The sequence below is a fragment of the Pelmatolapia mariae genome, linkage group LG4, assembly GCF_036321145.2.
Source record: "Pelmatolapia mariae isolate MD_Pm_ZW linkage group LG4, Pm_UMD_F_2, whole genome shotgun sequence".
In the NCBI taxonomy this organism is placed as follows: Eukaryota; Metazoa; Chordata; class Actinopteri; order Cichliformes; family Cichlidae; genus Pelmatolapia; species Pelmatolapia mariae.
This window is the reverse complement of record NC_086230.1, coordinates 9,824,936-9,846,835: the sequence shown is the minus strand read 5'-3', so window position 1 is coordinate 9,846,835 and position 21,900 is coordinate 9,824,936. Positions and strand designations below refer to the sequence as shown.

Genomic DNA, 21,900 nt, shown 5'->3' with positions numbered 1-21,900 from the left:
ATAAACTATGCCTACTACTACCCTCAGCAAGTGACATCAATATAAAATAAATAGCAGTAGGCAGGAATCAGACAAAGTCAAACAAAAAACTCTTATCTGTTAAATGAGTAACGAATCCTCCTCCTGAAATGCCCTGTGACCTCTTAACCAGCTGGATTAAACACAGGTCACAGGACATCAAAAGATCAAGAAGAATGATTTCAGTAAAGTGTCATTTCCCGTAACAGATATTTTGCTCTATTTTTCCACAACCCGTGAAGTCCGTGTTGGTAGTAATAGCTGAGTAATGGCTCCCTCTGCCTCTGATAGGAAACAGGCAGCAGGGAGGAGTGATGTGACCTCACTGCTGTCAATCACTGCAGGTTCAGTGGGTGGCAGGGAGACAGGTAGAGACAAGGGTGTCGTTAGAGTGAGTCACAGAGATGAAGGGAAACACACACACATAAACATACAATACCTCCATCATGACACACATTTAGACACAGACAGCTGGGCAGAAAGTGACTGCGATCATCTGTTTTAAGGCAGTCAGGTGAAGTGAGGAGCTGGTGCAGGATTTATGGCTCAAGTATTTTTATTTATTTTTTCTGTTGGTTGGTCACTGTAAACATTTCCTCACATCAGCAACTGTATTTGATAAGTGTTACTTTTTGTCTGAATTATATAACATCAAAGCCCAGTAGTCAGGATGAAAGCGGTTTCCTTTCGGACGCTCTGTGACTGAAGACCCACAAGGGGGCGCAACAACATTAAGAAACACGACTGTGCTGTGAAGCGTTGCGTAAAAACAGAAAGTGGAAAGGCCGGTTTTGGGCTCCTTTGATTGATTGATTTGTTTAATCTTTTTTTTTACCCTGTTTTTATTTAAGTACCTTAGGCCTTTGGCTATTAGCTGCGTGTTTTCATTTATGTGGTTATGCAGGTTTCCTTTTTGCAAATATTGGAGGCGTATTTTGCTACAAAACTGTTACAATGGGAGTAGCTGACTCCCAATAAAAATAAATAAAGAAATAAGTAAATAAATAAATAAAAATAAAAATAATCATGTGTTGTTCAATAGCAAAATGTGGCTTTTGTGTTTTTGAGATATTTTATTAATATTTATATATTTTACTATTATTCATTGTTATTATTATTTATTTTCTGCTTAACATTTTAGGTAATTTTAGGCGCAAAAAATAATAGTTTTTTTGGCATCGTCACGACCTGCAAAATAGTGCAATTTTCATATTAACTGAGAAAAAAATAAATAAATAACTGAGGGTAGAGGAGGAGGGAGCTGTGAGGTGGTGGGATCAGGAGGGAAAAAAGGAGGAGAAGGAGACCGAGGAAAGGCAGACCTCAGACCAGCCCGCCTTACCTCACTCCCCCCTGTCCGCGAGCCGGTGTTCACGGGCAAATCTGACCGCAGATCAGCGCACTCGGGCTCCCTCCACACTACGAGTTACACCAACTGGGACTGAGACCAGAGGAAATCGTGTTCGTCGGTAGCCAAGGTACGCACGCCAAGACTCATCCACAGCAGACCGAGGCGAGGGAACGGACAAGAAGGGAGAGAATTCAAGGGGAAAGCTGGTAGGAACCACAGAGGAGTTCACTGCAAAAGAAAAAAACCCCACACGTTTAGGGGCGAGAGGAGAGGGTGACTGGCTGGCCCCGCAGAAGGAGTAGTATTACGCGAAGCTAATTTCCAACATTTTCTATTCTTGGCAGCGAGAGTGTGCTCTCCGAGCCACATTTATAAAGAGAGCTAGCGGAATGTAATGCTAGCAGGCTAGCCGATGTTAGCTAGCTAATTAGCTTGTCAGGCATCCGAGAGTCGGACGTGTGATCTTTATTAAAATAGAACACTGTCGTCGTTTTTCTTTTTTCAGGGGGAAAAAAGAGAGGGACAACTGTACTTAATGTGCTTTGTGTTGGATTCTGCCATGGTTTTAAAGGTCTGTCTCGCATAGCTAAGGCTAAGTTAGACAATAAACAGTGCAAGCTTGTGTATATTGATGAAAATCCGTTCAATATTATCTGTCTGGGAAAAGCCAAATCCATTGTGAATATCGAGCCGTGGACAAACCCAAAGGAGAAGGCAAAGGTAACAAAAGAAAAGAAAAAGCCAAAGAGACTTTTGACTGGTGACTTCTCCCGTCCAATGTTAATGTCGACCGACGTTGCATCTATTATGCTACCCGTTAGTCGGGGAATAATGGACCGGGAAAGGGACATTGATACAGCAGCCGGACCCCATGCAAACGCGGCCGGGGGTCCAGCCGTGGTCCGAGGGATGAAGAGAGGAGATCCGGAGCCCGACGCTCAGACTGCCGCTGCCCTCACTGACTTGTCCGGGGCGGAGTGCAAAAGACCAAGGATAGACGGGACCGGGAGTGTTGTCGGTGACATTGGCCAGGTATGAATGCAGTGTAAACACAAAAGATATGTTTCTCACATCTGTGTCTTTTTTGTTTCCATCTGTTACAAATGCTGCTCACTGAACTCAGTATCATCCGCCCTCCTTTCCTTCTTCGCTGTTTTTTCTGTTTGTTTCTAAGCATCAGCTAGGAAGGATGATGATGTTTTTGACAGCCCCCCCTCCACGCGCGCATTTCCCCTCTTGATAATCATGCATCGTTGCAACAGCAAATCCTTTAATTATAACAAGCGAAACGCAGGAAAAGTGTCTCAGTAGTAAACGCGTTGCTTGCTGTGATTATCGAGGCTTGCTGTTTGTTCCTCTTGGTGCTGCTCTTACCAAACCAGACAAAGGTAATATGATCCAGGCTCCATTGCTATGACAGTCCCAGACACCACGGCAAAGATCAGAGCCATTCATCATGCCTGCCTCACAGAAGGTAAACCAGTGCTTTGTCACATGTTGCGAGGGATTTTGTATTTTTATACTTATGTGGATGAAATTACTTTGAACTGTGCGGATAATTTGTCAGTGAGTCTTCAGAAATCCTGACACACACATGCAGGGCATTTAATGGCTCCGTGCCCCCCCCCATGATTGTCGCTAGGTGTTAAAAGAGAGAGGCAGACAAGGATTGGGGGAGGGGTCACCACAGAGAAAGACAAAGAACAGAGCCTTTTTTTTTGAGCTTGAAGGAGCGAAGGGTCTCTGGGGGGCCCTCCTTAACACGGGTCTTCCCTTGCTTTTATGACTCGACTGCTGAGACAGCAAAGCATCAGCGACCGTTCCTGCCTCCCCGGACCAACCTGTGTACATTACAGTAAACTAGAGAACTGCCGAGGCGCAGGGTGCACCTCTCACTTGTTCTGCCTGGATCTCTTGCTATTTATTTCTCTCTTGCAAACACACAGCACGCATCATTCCTACACCTACACACACATGCTTTGAAGTGCCCCTGTAATGCAATAGTACAAGAGAAAAATTTTAGCTGACGTCTGGTGGGTTTTTTTTTTTTTTTTTTTTTTAAAGACCAGGGAAACTGCTCTAACGGTAGTCGAAGGGCAGGCGGACACGACTTGAGGTCGTCTGCAGGTAATTGAATCCCGGGGAAACTGGTAAAATGCTTCAATGGGCTGTGCAGCTGACCCGCTGCAAAGACAGAAAGGTCCAAGTGTGATGCTGTGATGCTCAGTGAGCCTCACAGAGGATGGATGTTGATGATGGGAAAAGGTTATAGCCCGCTGGCAAAGATGATGTGACAATGAGCAGGGCGGCATGTGGTGGATTCTCGCTGCCCATCGGTTGTATTGATTGTTGGGGTCGGGGTGGGGTCGTGTAAATGGAATAAAAGGGAGGATGAGGCTACAGCAAGAGAAAGAGAGTGCACCGAAGGTTGCACGTGGAGGATAAAGAGGGGAAAGTGAGGATCGTGGTTTAATTGGGCACAGTGTGCGAGTGGATTAGAGGAGAGGGAAAGAGGTGTGACTGGGGACTGATAGATGGATAGATGTGGGGATTTTGGGGTGGGGGTGGGGAGGTGGGATAAAGGAGACTGAGGGCAGAGTGAAAATCTGAGCCGTTAGTTTGCATCCATCAGGCGGCATGATAAAGTATGCGAGGGAAGTGATGGATGGCAGGCATGACACCATCAGTTGTGGGAGAGATAAGCATGAGGACAGGGCCTGAATGATGATAATCAGCTCAGTGACACTTTATGCAAAGGATAAATAAATCGGAAAATGACATTGAGGGGATGTATCGAGTAGCTCTCGGGCGCTGCATGGCTGCTCGCGATGGAGATGATGACTCCAGTGAATGCTCCTTGAACTAAATGCACCCAGCAATTACTGTAGGGCTCCCGCAGTGAGCTCGAGCTGGTATACTTCTGACCTTCCAGGCGACTGTAAATCAGGACTGTAATAATAAACGAGAGTGCAGCCTCCCCTCTTTTGTTGTTGCTGCTCTCCTCCCCCGCTCCACCTCATACAAACTGCACCCCTTCCCACCCCCGCCCTTATCTGTCCTCTGATTTGTCCCCCTCCTGCCTCCCCCCAGGCATATTTCCAGATTGCTAATTGACTCCTGGTTCGCAGGCTTTCAGCGTACCAGTGAGGCAAGCAACCCCCCCCCCCGATTCACTCTTTCCTCTGTGCTGCCCCATCTATCTCCCCCGCTGCCATCTTTGATAATGTCTTCATTTCTCAGCCCGTCTCCCATCACTCAAATCGGTGGAATATCCATTTCTTTTTCCCAGCTGTGTTGTCTTATTTTCCTCTCTCCCATTCCCCCCTTTCCCCTCCGCTTCATCTCCCCCTATACGCTCTTTCTTTGTATGTTTGGTACGCTCTGTTGGCCTTATTGATGCTTCCCCTTGAGGCAGCACTGTGGTCTGCGCTGAGGTAGTGGGAGTACAGTATCCAACTCTCCCTCTTTCCGCGCTTCTCGGAGAGCCGATTTGTCCTATCGTTGGCAGTAAAGAGGCTTTGTGTCGCACTAACGAGATCAAAGCTCATTTAGGAGAGGGCATTAACCAGAGCGATCGCTTTAATGGGGCCAGGGTGGAGTTGGGGTGGGGGGTGTGGGCGGTATGTATGAACAGATCACTGAAAAAGATTATCACCGATAGCGCACATTTTTTTTTGACTCATAATGTTCACCACAAGCAGCATCCATAGCACTGAGAATCATTACTTCCTGTGGAACAAGTGAAGTTAAAGTTTAGTCTGCTGAGCAGCTTCAGAACTTATTATGCTGCGATTATGAGAGCTGATGGTTGCCTGAGAAAAGAGACATTAAAGAATGCCCCCGCAGCCCAGGCAAGAAAGTAAATTGCAACAAGAACTTTAAAGTCTCATGAGCCTTGGATATCACAACAATATTACATGTACCCACTGTAACTGCACCTCCTTTTTTCCCCCTTAGGCCCTCAAAGCCACAGGACAAAACCAATAAAAATGCATAAATATTTTAAAAATATGTAAACCTGAACATTTAACAATTTGTTTAAGTAGTTTATATGCCCTTGTTTCATTTTAGTGCAGTGTAAAATTTTACTGCATCTGTTATTTCTGCTGGCGGTAGTTTCTGTGCTTTCTGCATGTGTGAGGAGTTTTGATTGGAGCTTACTGTAAGGCCTGCTTTAGACTGCTGCAGGGGGTCTTTGTCAAGCCTACAACGTAAACCATGTAAGTGGCTAACGTTGTTGCTCGCATTTACGCTTGTGTTGGTTCATTATGTGTTAATTAAAGTGTGGTTGTGGACTTTATTCCCTCCTGAGTCCTTGTGCTTGTTGTTTTTTTGTTTTTGTTTTTTGTTTGGGTTTTTTTGTGCATCATGGGCAAAAATATTGGTCTTTGTGTATTTCCCTCATGTCCATTCCAATAGTTTTGGTGATCGTCTTTCCTTTGCTGACATTTGTGAGTCCATATATTATGATGTGCTATGATTATTATTCCTTATAGTGAGACGATGATTGTTATTTTCTCGCTGAAAAATTCATAAACTGCAGCTAAAGACTAGCCGAAAATGCACAAGATGAATCAATTGTGCTGAAGAGGCCAATCACAATAATGGGCCAATCCAACCTATAGTGACATTTCTGGGCAGGTACGCTTCAGAGTACGCTGTAGGTTATGGAGGGGTTTGTGGTTGTGACGTAGCTACAGCAAAATTTTCCAGCTGAAGCATTCCCCTGCGAGTTGTGTAAAAGCTGATCAACCCCAAATCCTTTAGCTATTAAAAGTGCTGCCAAGTTACATGTGTGTTGCATGTATCCAAAGGTCTGCCTGGGTCCATGTGATTACATTGTTGTCATAATGTGGTAAACACGAAGCTCCATGTGCACATCTGCGTGCCCTCAATTTTGTCGCATACACGCTGCAGGCACTACTAAGACACCCTCTGTACATGCATCCTTAAAGTGTGCAATAAGAACAACTATTCATCCCTGCGTGTTTGCACGTGAGCGTAATCCCAGGATTTAACACTGACTTCATTTGACTGGCACAGCTAGACTTATTAGTGGTTAGTAAAAGTGATGAAAAAAGAAATGCAAAGACAGGGAAAAGTGTCCGTGAGGCAACAGGAAACCCTGTATGGAAGAAACAAAATGATTTGTTGGCACGTAATAAGCCAAGAGAAGATTAATCTGCATTTTTGTTTGATCATGATTTATCGGTAGTTTTCTCTTTTTTTCCATCCTCCCCAATTGGGTTGATTTGCTGCCTTTCTCTGCCATACATTATTGTAAACTGAAAGGGACAGAGTGTTTTTGTTTAATTGCAATGCACATTTTTCAATTTTAAGACTATTAAAGCCTTAAAAGATGACTTGAGATAACAATAACACTCAGATTCAATGATAATGAAAAAAATCATTAGTCACAAGCAGCCAGAAGTCAGCAGCTGCCATTATGCTAAGAAGAAATATCCCCAGAAGTGGAAAGTGTTAGGAGGACGGGGAGGTGTGGAACCAGTTGTGTGTTCGGCACATATTAATGTGCTAACATGTGTTGCAGAGGGTCACACACAGTCCCAACCTGGTCTCGCATTAGGTGCTGTGCAGCTGTTAATGATTGCTGTTAAACTTTGAGCCACAGCACAGTGGACTCACCCTTGACTTTTGAACCAGCAACGATAAGCTAAAATTCCCCATACGCAGTTGCTCAACTCCTCTTTTTTCCCTCCCTGTGTTCAGCTCAGCTCACTACGCAACAGCATTATTACCCAAGCATCGACAGCAGACAAAAGAAGGACGCCACCATTCATAAAGAGATCAGAATAGGTTTGAGATCCCTTTCTCTCTCACTTGATTTCCTGATTTCAGCTCCTTCACATGGCACTTTCATGCTAGCACTCCCTTTATAGTCATCATACCACTGCTCCCCCACCCAGCATAGCTCCTCCCCAAGGCTGCCCCCAAACTGTCACATGTGCTCCCATCTCCTCCCACACATACAGCCAAATGTCAATTCAGTGCTTCCCTTACATGAGGGTCATCTGCGATGTGCTGCCACAATACCCATCACAGCTGTCTATGAATGATACCCTAGTTTGCTATGTGAGTTTTCCCAACTTCAGCTGAATGCACTGCGATAGTTTTGTATTTCTTTGATTTTTATTTAATTCTTTTAAAGCTTTTATTAATGAGGCCTTACAGCATAAAGCATGTCCACAGTGCACTAAGAGCTCTGCCTCGGCAGACTGAAACAATAATTAGATCTGACAGAGAAGAGTGAAGCAACCTGTGCAGGTTATTGGTGAAATTTATGGTGCGAAACATAATTGATCACTTTTCAGATAAATAATTTGCATTTAGGTACTTTTACTCACAGTAAAAGATGCTTATGCATGATTAAAAGTATATGCATGTAATGGTCAAATACAGGTGCTACTGTTTGCTTAAAGACATTTTTAATAATTTCCATATTCCATATGAACAAAAGTTGAAGAGCTCAGATGGAGGTGCTCTGTAAAATGGACTGACTGCATGTATGAGAATTCTGTTTGCCATTTTTTCTGTTGATATGGACTTTGGTTTTGTCCAGTACCAGTTAATTCACAGTTTGACCTTTGAAGTTGTGCCACATTAACAGTTGGATCTTTTTGCTACTGTGTTGTGTTATTTACAACATTCATAAAATCTTTTTTAAATTCTCGGCTTTGCTTTGTGATAAAGGCAACAAGGAGTTCACATCTGTTAAATCACTAACTGGACATTTGTCGAGCAAACACTTTTGGCACTTGCAATATTTAGATAGTTACACAACTGCCTTGTCTGTCCAAACTTGACATGTGACCTTTTCAAATAAATTGTAAATGCCTTTAGAAGGTTATTTTAAACACCACCATTTTGTCCTAATAGATGTTTGATTGTAATCTCATCATAATTTGGAATGAATGGACAAACAGTTGTGAGGTACAGGAGTGTAGGACCATTGAGCGGTAAAATCAAATCAGTTCAGCCTTGAGTTCAAAGGTGACGCTTGTTCCAGATGTAGTGAAATTTCCTTCACGTGTTCTTAATACTGTGCAAAAGTCTTGAGCCATTTCTTTATATTTCACTTCCAAAGGACCAGACTTTTTTGTAATTTAAAAAAAAAGGTAGTCTTGAGTAGTTAGCATGGGTCTATACACTTACATGAAAAGTCCTGAGCCCCCCCTACTTATGTATTCCAAATCCAAAAAAAGAAAAGTTGAAGAGGAAAATGGAGAATTTAACAGTATGTGCACAGATTTGTTTGTTTTCACCGCCAACGCTGCTGGCTTACCGGTATACTCAAACTGCGGCTGGTCTTTAGCCAAAATTAAACTGAAACTGGCCTCTCTCGCTTAACTTTTGCTATTCTTAAAACTTTGAGGCTCCTAAATATTTTGTTTGTTATCAAGGTAGCCCACTTTTTTGATTCATTTGCATAAAAACAGGATAATGAATCATACGTTCTCAGTCTGGTTTTTAAAGCTGACTCAAAGCAGAGCTTTAGAGCTACTCTGTTTCAAATGAGGCTTAAACATGCTAATGGAATTTTTCTTCCTCCACTTTTTAGTAGTTGCATTTTATGTTTCTTATTTATACTGTTTTATAAGTGAAACAAGGCCAGTATTCTTTGTAGTATTGTAATGAGTACCAAATAATGATAAGATTTTTTTTTGGTCAAAAATGTGGTTGTAAAGTTTGCAGATCCTTTTTTTTAAACTTTAACCACCCAAATCTGACTGATTTCTCCCCGAGTTTAAGCGAGCAGGTGTGATCACGTTTACAAGATTAGGACAGGTTTATCGACAGATGGTCAAACAGATAATATAACTCAGTGAAATAACAATGTGGTCCAGCTATAGATGAGTGTTTTCTTGTGCAGGAACCTTCATGCGGAGACGTACAGGGACCTGCATAATTCCTAATTCCTAGGTCATCTGTTTTTATTAGCGATCCACACAGTCGGTACAGAGGAAACAGTCATCAATAAATCCACCCAGTAAAGTGCCCTCGAGCTTTATATTTTATTAAAGTCTGAACCACCACCACCAAAAAAAAAAAAAAAAGCGTGTCCAGTTCACATCAGAGGTGTCGAAGACTCCTACTCTTTTAGAAAACACATCGCTTAAAAGAGAGAAACTCGGGTAGTTGTAGCGGTGCCATTGTGTGGGCACATTTTGGTCTGTAAAGTGAAAAAGATGCCGTTGTGATAAATGAGCCTTCAGTTCTTGGGAAAGCTTGTGTTTCATCTTGTCTTTCTGCTCTTCCTCTCGGTCTTTGTCCTTATGTCCTCACATATTGACTACCTCCAATGCATTTGTCATTCTGAGCTTCGTCTCTCGGCTTTAATATACCCGTCTCGAGTCCAACATATCCATCACTTTGTGGCTCTTCTGCGCTTTTCTCCACAGCTTTTTCTGTGTGTTCCTACTTTAACAGTTTCTATAATACGGTACGCTGGTGTCTACGTTTCCTCCTCCACGGTTGGGTTTTGTTGACTTGATAGAGCTGGTTGTGGAGCTGATCAGATGTTAGCATAGCTGTGATTTGACATTTGAGCAATGTCAAATCACCCCTCCTAGATTATTTTGCCACACCTCAGACTATAGGCATGCAGCAGCAGATATATCAAAAAAGTCTTTTTCATGATGATTTGGAGGGAGCAGGTGTTTTTTCCCCCCTTACATTTGGTGATATGAGACCACAAAGCCACCTCCTCGGGCTGTTCTGTTTGGGACCGCTGGAAGCCTGCAGCGGCCTGCCTAATTACCCCTCTCCCCTCCTCCCTCAGTCTCCCTCCCCTCTCACCATCTGTTGACCTCATGTCATTTTGTCTTCCTTCACCACTGCTGCTCCATTTTTTTCCCTTCCTCCCTTGCTTCTACCCATTTGCTCCAGCAACTTCCCAACTTTTTTCCTTCTCCTCTTAAAATAGCAAGTCAGAGACAGAGAGAGAGAAAATAAACAAGAGAGACGCCCTTTAGTTTTTACCCTCTGTCGAGTCAGTGTTTATGAGCGTGTGACTGGTTTTTCTGTGCTTTTGCTGATCCCTGCCAGCGCAGACTGAAGCCCTCCACAGTCAGCCGGCCGGCGCCTTCAAAGGCTCCTCCTCGCTCACAAACTATATGGAATTAACTTAATGGAAAGTTACAGAAGTGAGGCATGAAAGCACAGCTCTGAACCTACACGGGCTCAGACCGAGCGAAGCAACACAGCTGCGTTCATTTTTATTTATTTCATAAAAAGCTGTCGGGAATAAACTTTTTTATACCTTTCAGCAGCCACGTGATGTAAAGCCATATGGCAAAGGCAGTGTGTGTTTGTGTGTGCCTGGGTTTGTGTGGGGGTAGGTAAACGAGTCTGTAAAAACTAGGTATCAAATTCAACCCCTCGAGCTCCTTCCCCCACCCTGCTTTAAGAAAATATAAATCACATGGCATTCTTCACTTATGACTCATTGTCTCCATTTTGCGAATGCTTTACTGCTTTATTTCTCTCCCCTTTCTTGGCTTTGGCTCTCTTATTACCCACATTCCTCTTTCTCCTGTGTGTCTGTCTTTATTTTCATCTGGTTCTTTTCTTCTTCTTCTTCTTCTTCTTCTGCTTCTTTCTTTCCTCCCCATCCGTCTCTTCCAGTCCCTCCTCTCTTGCAGACAGATTGATTCCAGATGTTGCTAAACTTCCTCCCCCTCTTCTCCCCTCCTTCTGTTCTTCTATGTAAACTCCTCCTCCTCTTTCTCTTTCTCTCTCGCTTTTTTTTTCTTCCCAAAGTAGAACCAGCAGCGACTCTGCAATTTGATGGTCACGGGTAATTTTGGTTTGGATTTCAGTGGCATTCCAGTTGTCCTCCTTGGTAGTGCAGTGCCTACACCCTTACTTTGACTGGGAGTGTGATGAGAATGCACATTTACGTCATTAATCACCAGTAGTTGGGTGTAATTTTTTTTTTCTCATATGGCTAAATTACCACCATTTAAAGAATAAATAAGCAATGCAGCTCCAGTTTTGTAAACCGCATCGTCACTCCAGGCCTTTTTTGAAACACACTGCAGTGTGGGTTGTTGTTGTTTTTTTTTAATTTAATTCAAAAAAGGAAAGAGTTTTGTGATTCCCACCAACATCGCCTGGGGCTTTGTGGACTTTAAATTCTGCTCTGAACGGCCCTCCTTTACTGCATTTCCATATGCGCTGCATCGAGCACCAGCAGCTCGCCACGCAGTCAGTATGTCATTCGATGTAAGCCTGCCCATTCCCACTGTATGCGCGCGCACCAAGGAGAGTGATCCCCCTGGGGACGAGGCACGAGGGGGAAATTGGTTCCAGATGAAACAGGAAGTGGGGAGAGGAGACAAAGAAAGGGCTGTTTCAAGCAAGGGGGGGGGGCCCTGAGTCTGGACAGACCCGCCCAGAGTTAAGAGTTTACAGCTCATGCATCAAAAGAAAAAAAGAAATGGTTTCTTATTTCCATTCTTTACATCTGGTCCATTTTTTTTTTTTTTTTAAACCAAATCATCATACTCACTTTTCCCCATTTGGCTTCCCTCTATCCCCCTCTCTGTCTAGACACTACTTCTTTCCATTTCTTCATTCTCTCATGTATCATCATCATCCCATCTGTGTTTTGGTCTTAGTCTTCATATCCCTAACCTCTCCAGATTAAAAGCTGTTTGTCTTTCTGTTTATGCAAACCGCTGCTGTCCTACCGGCCCCTTCTTCCTCACGCAGGCTTGCCCTCGATTGGCCGAATGAACGTTTGAAGTGATGGAGCGATTCCCGCGGCAGGCAGCATTGGGGTCAGGGCCGGGAGGTTAACTCTGTTGACACTCTTCAGAAGCCAAATCTGCCCCTTCTCATTGCTGCGGCATTACGGGGCCCACCCTCGAAGTGCTGGCCGAACTGAGGGGCGCGTTCGTGCCAAAGTGTAGGGGGTGATGACCAGCACATGGATTTGGAATATTTTGCTGATTAAATGTAATGAAAACATCAGCAGTTCTAAAAAAGACTTCAAACTCACCCCCACCCTCTAACATGTACACATACACATCTTTCTTTCTTTTTCCCCCCTCTGAGGCCTTTCCCCTTATCCTCCTCCCTTCCCGCTTTCTCCCTCCAGTGAGACTCATGCCTCAGCTCCTTATCGAGAGCAGAGGCATGAGTCTCGCTAGGCGGTCATGTTTTCTCTTCGAGGCATGCCAGCAGGCTAGACTGTACCGGAGTGATCTCTCTCACTTCTGTCAAAATATCATCGTTTAGTTAACTTTCCCCATTGTTCCAGTCCTCCCCCATCTCCCCCGTCCTTTTTGTCTTTTCATTTTTGCCCCCTCCTCTTCACCTAGCTCTGTAGCAAACAATGGCTCCTCTTGCCGGGGCAAAATGACACAGAGGGGGGAAAATAATAGTCACAGAGAAAATAGAGCGAAAGAGACAGAAATAATCTAATTAAAAGTAATTACAGAGCAATTAACCACAACACTGGTTTCTGAACAGGGGCGATGAGGGATGGGCTCGGTGGATTTTGATTGGTTGGTGCGACTGGATAGAAAAGTTTGATAAACTGCAGTGATGGTTCATCAGTCACGACATCCACAAGACTGTTAACTGTTAACTTCATTCACTCATCAGTTGTTTTCCCACGCAAGAACGTCGTCTTTGCTCGTTTGAACTTTAGTCCGTAACAACAAGCACTGCAAAATAGTTCCCCTAGTGTTCGGGTATCATTTAAGGTCTCATAAAATGCTTGAAGTACTTTGACTTGTGCTTTTAGATTACAAAAAGAGTTGTGACAGTATAAATCCTCCTGCTTTCACAAGTTAGGTTGAGATTTTTTGTCCAAGAGCGCGTCTCATCTAAAACGCACAAGTTTCTTTGGAGCGCCATTGCTGCATCCACTCACTTCTCAAAAGCACAGCCACTTACGCTGCTCTCATCCCTCCTGTTGTCTCTTGCAGAACAATGAGCCTTTAAATCCCGGTTTCCATGGATACCAACCTCACAGTCAGGTAAGAGACGAGTGACTGCTCGCAAATCTCTGTTACAATAAATTGCAAAAAAAAAAAATTAATGAAATACAAAATCCTTGACTTACTCAACAGTACGCCTGCTTTCAGTCGTCTGATGGTAAAAAGCTGGAAGTGAGTTTGTGAAGTCCACTTGAATCAAACAGTTTGTTCATGGGATAAATAAAACATTTTGGTATTCTTTAAATGGGACCTGTTATGTTTATGTTGACCTCCATATTCTTGTTCACTGTAAAAATAGTTTTGTTTACAGTTTAATCCCTGATCGTCTTAGACGCTGGACTCGGTGCAGCCCCTTTAAAACAAGCTGATCTCCATTTTAAGCCAGCTTTATTCTGATTGGCTGCACCTCACAGGGACAAGGTTGGACACGACTGTACGCCTTTGGTGTCCCTATGAGCGATAGCCGCTCTCACTGACGTCACACAGAGCTAGAGTTAAAAACACCTGTCTGAGTAGGATGACCCCTGATCTTACTTTTAAACTTCTTTTATCAATTTATACTATACGTGGCATATGATAAGGATAGATGGACTGGCTCAGCCCCCTTTACACTGAAAGTTACACTTGTGATAGTCCACTTTTATGTCATTCTTCTTGCCCAGTAAAAACTGGTAGTGTTGTGTTGTCCTCACCATCCTCGCATATGTAGCAGGATTCAGTCTGTTTTACGACCACATTATTATCTAGACGGTAATGAAAGCCTTGCCTCGCCTTTGGTAGCTCATAAATCGCGTCTCTTCGAGGAATCGATGGAAGAGAAACCAGTGATGACTGAGCTTCTCTTTCAAAGACTTGATTCTTAGAAAGTGAAGAGAAATTATGCTATCACCTTCTTTGGGCTAAGCCTTGCACGCTCTGTATGCGGGGCTTTTCTCACAACGCCGTTCACATCCCCTTCGCACTTCTCTCTCTCTGTCTTTATGCCTCTCTCTCATATTCTCCGTTTCGTTCTCATTCTGAGTGTCTCACCAGCATATTGCTCTCAGTAATGAGTGACTTATATGTGCAGCGGCAGGGTTGCTGACTATTTTCTTATCTACCTCCAAGCAGCAGAGCGCATTGAGCAGCTCAAACCAGCTCAGTGCCCATGTGTGTGAGCGCGCACGTTCCATTTGAGTATGTTTATGGGTGTGTGTGTGCGCTTTTTGTCTTCGTGCGAGCGTTCGTGCATCTGAGGGCTGTGTTTTGGGACGTGCAGCTCTCTGGCAGTGCCACAGGAGGGAAGTGTTGGCCTGTGAGCTTTCTCGCCCCCCAGCCTCCCTCCTCGCATCACAATATGGAGCTTCTCACAGACCTCATCCTCTCATTTAGTCTCCTCTCCCTCCTCTGCTCCCTGCACTCCACTCCTGCTCTACCCCTGGTAACATCTCTCGTGGGAGTGCAGCTCTCGGAGAACGCGAGGGGAGACACCAAAAGAATTTCAGGCTTTTGGGCTTTAAATCAAATTTATTACAATTTCTGGGTGGATGTCAACCTGACGATTAAAAACAAATGTTGTGCAAGAGATTAAAGGCGAGGCAGGAAGACGAGAAATAAAGCAGGGAAGTGGCACAGAGCTAAAACTGAAATGGAAGCAAGTTATTTAAGATGGCTTGCCCGCAGGGGCACACAATCAGTTTCTTAGTTAGAGCAAGCTTATATTCCAGTCTCGGCTCTCCTCTGCCCGAGTCCATCTGTTTGTAAGACAAACACCTGGGCAGAGAGATCACTTCTGATCTGCAGCGTGTGTGAACTCTCGCCTGGTGTTAAATTCAGAGCCACAGCATACCTCTGCATTTGTTTTATAAATGATTTAAAAAGTCGTCCCTGCCAATGTATTCTGCCCTTGAGCACACACATTAGGAGTCTCCAGCACACTGCTGGTTATCATGCAAATGGAGTTAGCCAAGCCTAGCTTTGCAAGATTGGCTTGTTCACCGCTGCAGTGCATTTGTCTCTGTAATGCGTCTGTCTTATGTTATTTATGCACATTTGAACTGCCCGCAGGTCTGCCCGCGTCAACACGAACACGTTTAACTGGGGACGCCGCTGCCATACGTCTCCTGTGCTGTAAAGGGGGGGGGTCAGTCCTCTGGGGCCACGGTTTCCTGATGTTTAGGTCACAGCAATGATCAGAGTTAAAAGCACACATACAAACAAGACATAGAACCAGCACGCCTAAGCGTTTCTTTGGCATTTAGCAGTAGAAGTAATAACCTGCACACACGAGGTGCAGTTGTTGTGAACATGTCCTGCAGAGTAGTTGAGCAGGGTTACTGATCATCTGTAGATACCGTGTTTGGAGAACAGGCCTTTGTTTGGACGAGCTGGTGAGCTGGTGAGCCCTTTGTTTGAATCCATGTGTGTCTGTTTTCCAGCCAAGGTGCAGCAGCATGGATATGATCAGAGCGCATCTGCGTGTGTACATTCTGTGCATGTGTTTGTGTGTGACTGCATGTGTTTATCGCAGTGTTTCAGCCTGTGTACTTAATCCCAGGATCATCCCCTATTCATCCTCTCATCCTCCTCACTTACAGCCCTAATCCTGTCATCCCTCGCTCTTTTTTTTCCCCTCCACCCAACGTTTTTATCCATTTATCTCCCAATCCTGTTATCTCTCGCTCACATCCATTGGCCCCTTCAGTCCCTGTCCCCCTCTACTTCATCCCAGCTCCTTTTCCGTCTCACCCCCTCTCTCTGCCATCACCACCACCACCTCCGTCCATTCACTTTATCTTTCCTTCCCAACATCCCTCCATCCCTCTGGACCCAGTTCTAGCCAGACTCAGCAGATGTCTGAATGCTTGGCATCAGGGCTTTTTTTTTTTTCTTTTTTTTTTTCCCCCTGCAGAGTTCAGTCCCTCCCATATGAAAATGCAGCGCAAGGAACTGCACTCTCATCCCTGCAAATTAAATGCCTCCTAACAATACAGTGTTGGAAAGTGACGGAACTGAGCCAAGAAGAAAAAGGTGCAATGCAGCGTAATGTTCAGGTTGAGGTTTAGGTAGTGGAATCGGGGCTGGCGCTCGCTCAGTTTTGTGAGACTTCCATCTGTGTGAGGAAGACAGCTGCAGCAGAGAGATGGTGATCTAGGAGCCTACCCACGCAGCTAGCTACCTAGCTGTCTACCGGCTGGCCTACCTACCACTGCTTTTTTGGAGCTGACAGGCTGCCACGCAATAAATAAATCATCAAAAAAAAGCTGCAATGCAGTGGGGGTCGCATTCGTGTTCTGTACTCTCAGGCAGCCAGTGCGTGGATAGAAGGCAGCATCTTCTTCCTTTCCTGTTTCTTGTCTCTCTCCGGGGGCTTTAGGAGACGGCAACAACAGCAGCTTTCTGATTCCATCCAGACACAGGGTTAGATTGCTATATGGAAGGATGGATGCTTGATGGATAGGAGGGATTGAGACTGAAAGGGAGGGAAAGTTTTAAAAAGAGGGGCGGGAACAAGAGGAAGCAAAGGGGGGGAGAAGAGCAGGAGGACGTGTAAGGCGAGTGTGTGAATGACAGACGCAGAGCAAAGAGAGAAGAAGAGAAGAGACTCGGGCTGGCAGGAGGAGAGAGACGGAAAGGCCCGAGGGGGATCAGAGCAGCAGGGCCGGAGAGACGAGCAAAAGCGAGGCAGAGAGTGACAGGCAGACGAGGCTCGCGTGCTGGAGAAGTAGAAGAAGCAACACCGGCAGGAGGAGGAGGAGGAAGAGGGAGTGAACGAGGGAGAATTTGAATGTGTGAGGCAGACGTGGACTGAAGCCATCGTCAGCTCATGGTCCTGGAGCACAGACACGGGAGAGGAGGAATAGGAGGAGAACGAGAGACACAGACGGAAAAGGAGAGGAGAAGGAACGGGAAAGTGGAAAGCTGGTCAGCAGTTGTTCCTTTAGATCAGACAATGATGGGGCTGTACTACCAAGCTATGCTACCGGTGAGTTCGCATCTCAAGCAAGAGCTTCTTTCTCTGAAGTGGCTTTTTAGTATCGCGAGGGCCAAACTAGCAAAACAAGATACAATGTAAATGATTTTTTTGTTGTTATTTATTTATTTATTTTAATTTGGCGTGATGAAGCAGTAATTGCTTTGCTGTTCATGATGTGGCCTGCTCTGGTTAGCTGTGTCTTGGCCCAGGTAAGGCCTTTTTCAGATAGTTGGCAGAGCATCAGGCTGACAGCAGGGCTTGTCCCTGCAGCTCTGCTCATTTCACTTTTTTTAACTCTTTGCACCCATCTGTGATTGTTTTGATAGAAACGAATCATTTTAGTTTTGCTTTATTTTTTCTGTTAACCATACAGCATTTTGTCCTGGTGGCACTGAAGTGCCGACGATACACAGGAGCAAAGCGCGTGCTTGCAGGGTATCAGCGCCGTTGCATTAATAGTTACTTAACACCACAGATTATAATGTTTATACAGTTGATGTGTTGTGCGCAAGGCTGCTCTTAACATATGGTGGGCGTGTCTGTGCTACTTTAGCTCAAAGACAGCCTCAGGATGAGAGCTGTTCTCTGGCTCTGTTCTAGCATGTCCTGCTCTCTGGTCTTGGGTTCCTTTGGGCCTCGAGGCGGGTGTCGGGAATTGGGGGAGATGTCTGTGAGGCACACGCGTGCAGACGCGAAGTAGCAACTGCTGCTTGGATTGCCTGTGCTGACATGTATGTACATTGGGCACTGCGAGCCTTCTCTATGCTGACTGCACACAGTGTCAGATTATATTCCATATGGATGTGTGTCTGTGTGTGCGCTGTGTCGTGTCGTGTCATGTCACTTGCAGAGAGGTGGAGGCTGAGATTTTCTTCAAGCTGTCCATGCGGTTTAAACTTCATCTTTGGATTGAGGAAGACAGGTGCTGAAGCACAGTTGTTACTTTACACACATGCACACGCACACGCACACACACACACACACACACACACACACACACACACACACACACACTGCAGTTCCTGGAGTACTTTACTAGCACCCCCTCCTTTTCTAATGGCAAAACTCAACTCTATGCATTTTAACCCTTCATAGGTCCACGGCATAATCTGTATATTCTTAATAGCTACAGTAATAGTAGCTACTACAGAGTTAATACTGAAAACTTTATAGAGTAGGACGACATTTGTAGTGTGGGAAAAAGCAGCATTTCTTTTGTTTTTAATCACAGAGGAAGTTGTTTTGCATTTTGAGAATAACATGGAGATGTTAAGAATGAGGTCAACTTGTCTGAGGTGACTTTAGTCTGAAAATGTCAACTTTATTTTTGACATTTCTTCTTTCTGTTGTTTCAAAATGAAAAAAAAAACTCCTTTAGTAATTTTTTTTCAGTTCAACTTCAGTCTGCAAATGTCAGATTAAATTTTTGACATTTCAACTTAATTCTCAAAATTCAAAATAAAGATAAACTCCTTCCTAAACTTCCTTCCCTTGCTTTTCCTCCAACCTTTTCTCAGTTAATATGTCATTTGTACTCCTGTAAAATTCAGTACTGACGTTGTGTAGTTTTTTACATTTATTTTTCAAAATTTGTTCAGTGACTGCAAAGTTGTGCTAACCTATACATTTTTCTTTAAAAGCTCTTAAAAAAACCATTACAGTAAAGACGCTGCTACTAACCCTGCTGCTGTTCACACCAAGGCAGTGCTAGAGCCAACCTTTTATGGTCATTGAGGCTGAATGTAAATACAGACCTCTGCTGTGTTACTGTGCACATATGATGACACAGTGATTGCATATAAGACTCCCAAAAACCAGCGAAGGTTCTTCTCCCTCCAGACCTCCAAAACGTCATGATCAACTCTCATTTTCCCACACGAGCCGTCTCTTTCTCCCCCCCAGTGTTTCTGCTGTTTTTTCTCTTTCCCCCCTCCTCTGTAATTCTTTGCTTTGGAAGCTTGCGCAGCTGCAAGGCAAACACGTTATTCGTCTTTTAAAGAGAGTATTGCCAAATGGAGGATTGAGGTAATGACTTGAAGGGTGTGAGAGCAGGGGGGGGCATGCCTTAGTCCCATTTGGGAATGCACTTTGAAGGTGACACATCACCAGTCACACCGGCTTCTGCAAAATTTATGGCACTGCTCTCTATTTTGGGTGACATGTCTCTATAGCATACTATGGATAAACATCAGCTAGTGACCGCAGTGCAGTTGATGAAATACTAAAGGTTTGCCATGGCAAGAGTTAGCTTCAGTTAGAACTTGTCACTGACTGGATCTGACTAGCTTGACGGTGCATTTGGTGGAAAATACGCTTCATTTCTCGGATTCTGTTTTGCCAGCGGGGCACCTTATCTGGTGATGGTGGTTCGAGCCACGAGAGTCAACTGATCAGCGTGTGGATTAGACTTTGTTCAGTCTGTTCGTTCCCTACCCGCTGGGCAGCTAACGCAAGCTAGCCAGCAGGTATCTGCAGATATGAGGCTGATGTCAACAAACACAAACAGCAGGAGCAGATGAATTAGGCAGCAGACTTTGTTCTTACTGTGTCAAAACTAGACTGGTCTATAGTTGTATGAGCCTGCATTTGAAAACTGTGCAAAATGATGAAAAGCTTCCAAGCTCTCCAGCTGTTTTGCTCATGTAGGCCCAAAAATATGTTTATGTCTCAGTCTATTGCGCATGGGGGGAAAAAGATCAAACTTGAATCAAAATTTAAATTTGGTGATGATTTGTTTGCAGCTGTATTGCCCGGCCGTGCGTCGTGTTAGTCGAGGCATTTAATTGGCAGCCCATTTTTGCGTTGCACACTGGACACGATCATGTGACTGTGCAGGCTCTGTCACAGCAGCACATGGTCCCCCAACTCGGCTGCTTATGTGCCAGTCCTAAAACGTCTTCTGTTTGCAAGAGAGTACTCAGTTAGTGCCATGCAGCGACAGATCTTCAGGGAAATTGCAGGGGATTCACACCCAAGTCTTTAATCCTCAGGGTTCTGTGTGCATGTTTGTCTGTGGGAGACAGCTGCCTGTGTGTTTGTGCTGAGAGTATCACAGTACAACAGCAGACAGTTTATTCTAGGTAGCTGCATGCTTAGCTTTATTCATTATTGTTATCCTTTTTGATTATGGGTGTTTCTTTGTGTTTTGCAAGTCTCAAAATAGAAACTTCCAGAGAAAACTAATTTCCCAATTTTACAGAGGGACACACATCGTGCATGTTACCAAAATAAACACTGAGCCAGAGTCCTCCATATTGGTGGTTTAATGCACTGTGTGAAACTGCTCCACCTGAGGGTTAACTGTTCTCCCACCGCCTGTAAAAGCCACCGTGATGCTGTCCGACACTAATGCTGCTGCTCTAAATGCCATTGCCCGAGGCCTGTGCGATGCGGGTTGAGGTGTGAAAGCACTCCGCATGTTACCTCACAGCAAATACGTGCACACAGAACACCACAAGTGTCGTTGTGCAGAAGAAGCCGAAGTGTATGCGGTACTGTATCTCCTAGGTTACCTTCCCCTGCATGATAAACAGCAGTGTAACACTGGGTGTCTGCACACACACCATACCCTAGCTTACACTGCAGCAGGAAGTCAGTGCTGCTGGGCTTTTACATTTCATCATCTTCTGCAAAAGGTATGGCAGCAGGGAACGAATGGTCCATCTTGTAGCATTTTTCATCCAAGAGTAGATTGAGATTTTCGATTTCTGAACTTATGTGATTTTTTTAGATTTTTATTGGTCCTTTTAATGTTTGCAAATTGTCAGTGATCGAGGTTTAACAGATGATTTTACTGCTGAATGCTCTGTAAATCGGTTGGAATGAACGAGTCGGGAAGCTTTAATTTTTTAAGTGTTAAGTGCAGTGATGTGCTGAGTGCCATAATGACATAAAAGTCAGCATACTTCCTAGAAATATTATCATTATGATTATTTGGAAATTGGTGAAATGCATAATGTAGCAGATCACATGTCAGGCTGAGAAATGGGCAGATTAAGTGTTTGGACTGAATTATCATGCAGTAGAAAGATTGCAGACAGTGTTTTAGCTAAAGATTGTGCAACGAATTTGGACACATTAACCTGAAATTGGCATCCAAGTTCCTCACTGAAATACATCAGTGTTGTTCTTCATTTTTGGCTTCTTTCTTAAGGGTCCACACAGTAAATCATCAGCCTTCATCTCATCCTGTTCTTCCATCCTTTGTCTTTTCCCAACAGTGGCATATTTTCCACTGACTTGCTGCTTCAACCGATTTGATACGGGCAGGTCATTCTTCACGATCCGCATTTTTGATCTGGCACAGATTTTTAAGCTGGACGCCCGCCCTGATGCAACCCTCCCAATTTATCTGAGCTTGGGACCAACGCTGGCTCGAGGCCTCCATGGCTGGGTTTCACTGGAATATCTCAATGAGAGATTTAATGAAATTTTATGGTTTATATTTTAATTTAAACTGCTCTTGAAATTGCTCATAATATTAAATATTTGTGGAAAAATATTATTAAATCATTATAAAATCATATTATAGCCTCAGTCGCTGCTGTGGGACTTTAACATAGCTTTCATCATTAATTATTCTGCAGTTCTGTTGATGCTTTGTTTTT

General features: G+C 44.2%; 1 protein-coding gene across 5 annotated transcripts in view; it reads left to right on the top strand.

Moving 5' to 3' along the window:
* The first annotated feature begins 1,330 nt into the window (after positions 1–1,330).
* Positions 1,331–21,900, top strand: part of LOC134625951 (RNA binding protein fox-1 homolog 2-like) — a 51,106-nt gene continuing 30,536 nt past the window's right edge. Inside the window, exons 1-3 of one of the 5 annotated variants that reach the window (XM_063471363.1) lie at positions 1,334–1,575; positions 2,191–2,401; positions 13,327–13,377. In XM_063471363.1, coding sequence (XP_063327433.1) covers positions 2,201–2,401; positions 13,327–13,377 — 252 coding nt within the window. In that variant the 5' untranslated portion in view covers positions 1,334–1,575; positions 2,191–2,200. Of the gene's footprint in view, positions 2,402–13,326; positions 13,378–16,897; positions 17,303–21,900 lie in introns of those variants that run through there. The other 4 variants (XM_063471365.1, XM_063471361.1, XM_063471362.1 and 1 more) reach the window with 4 other exon arrangements.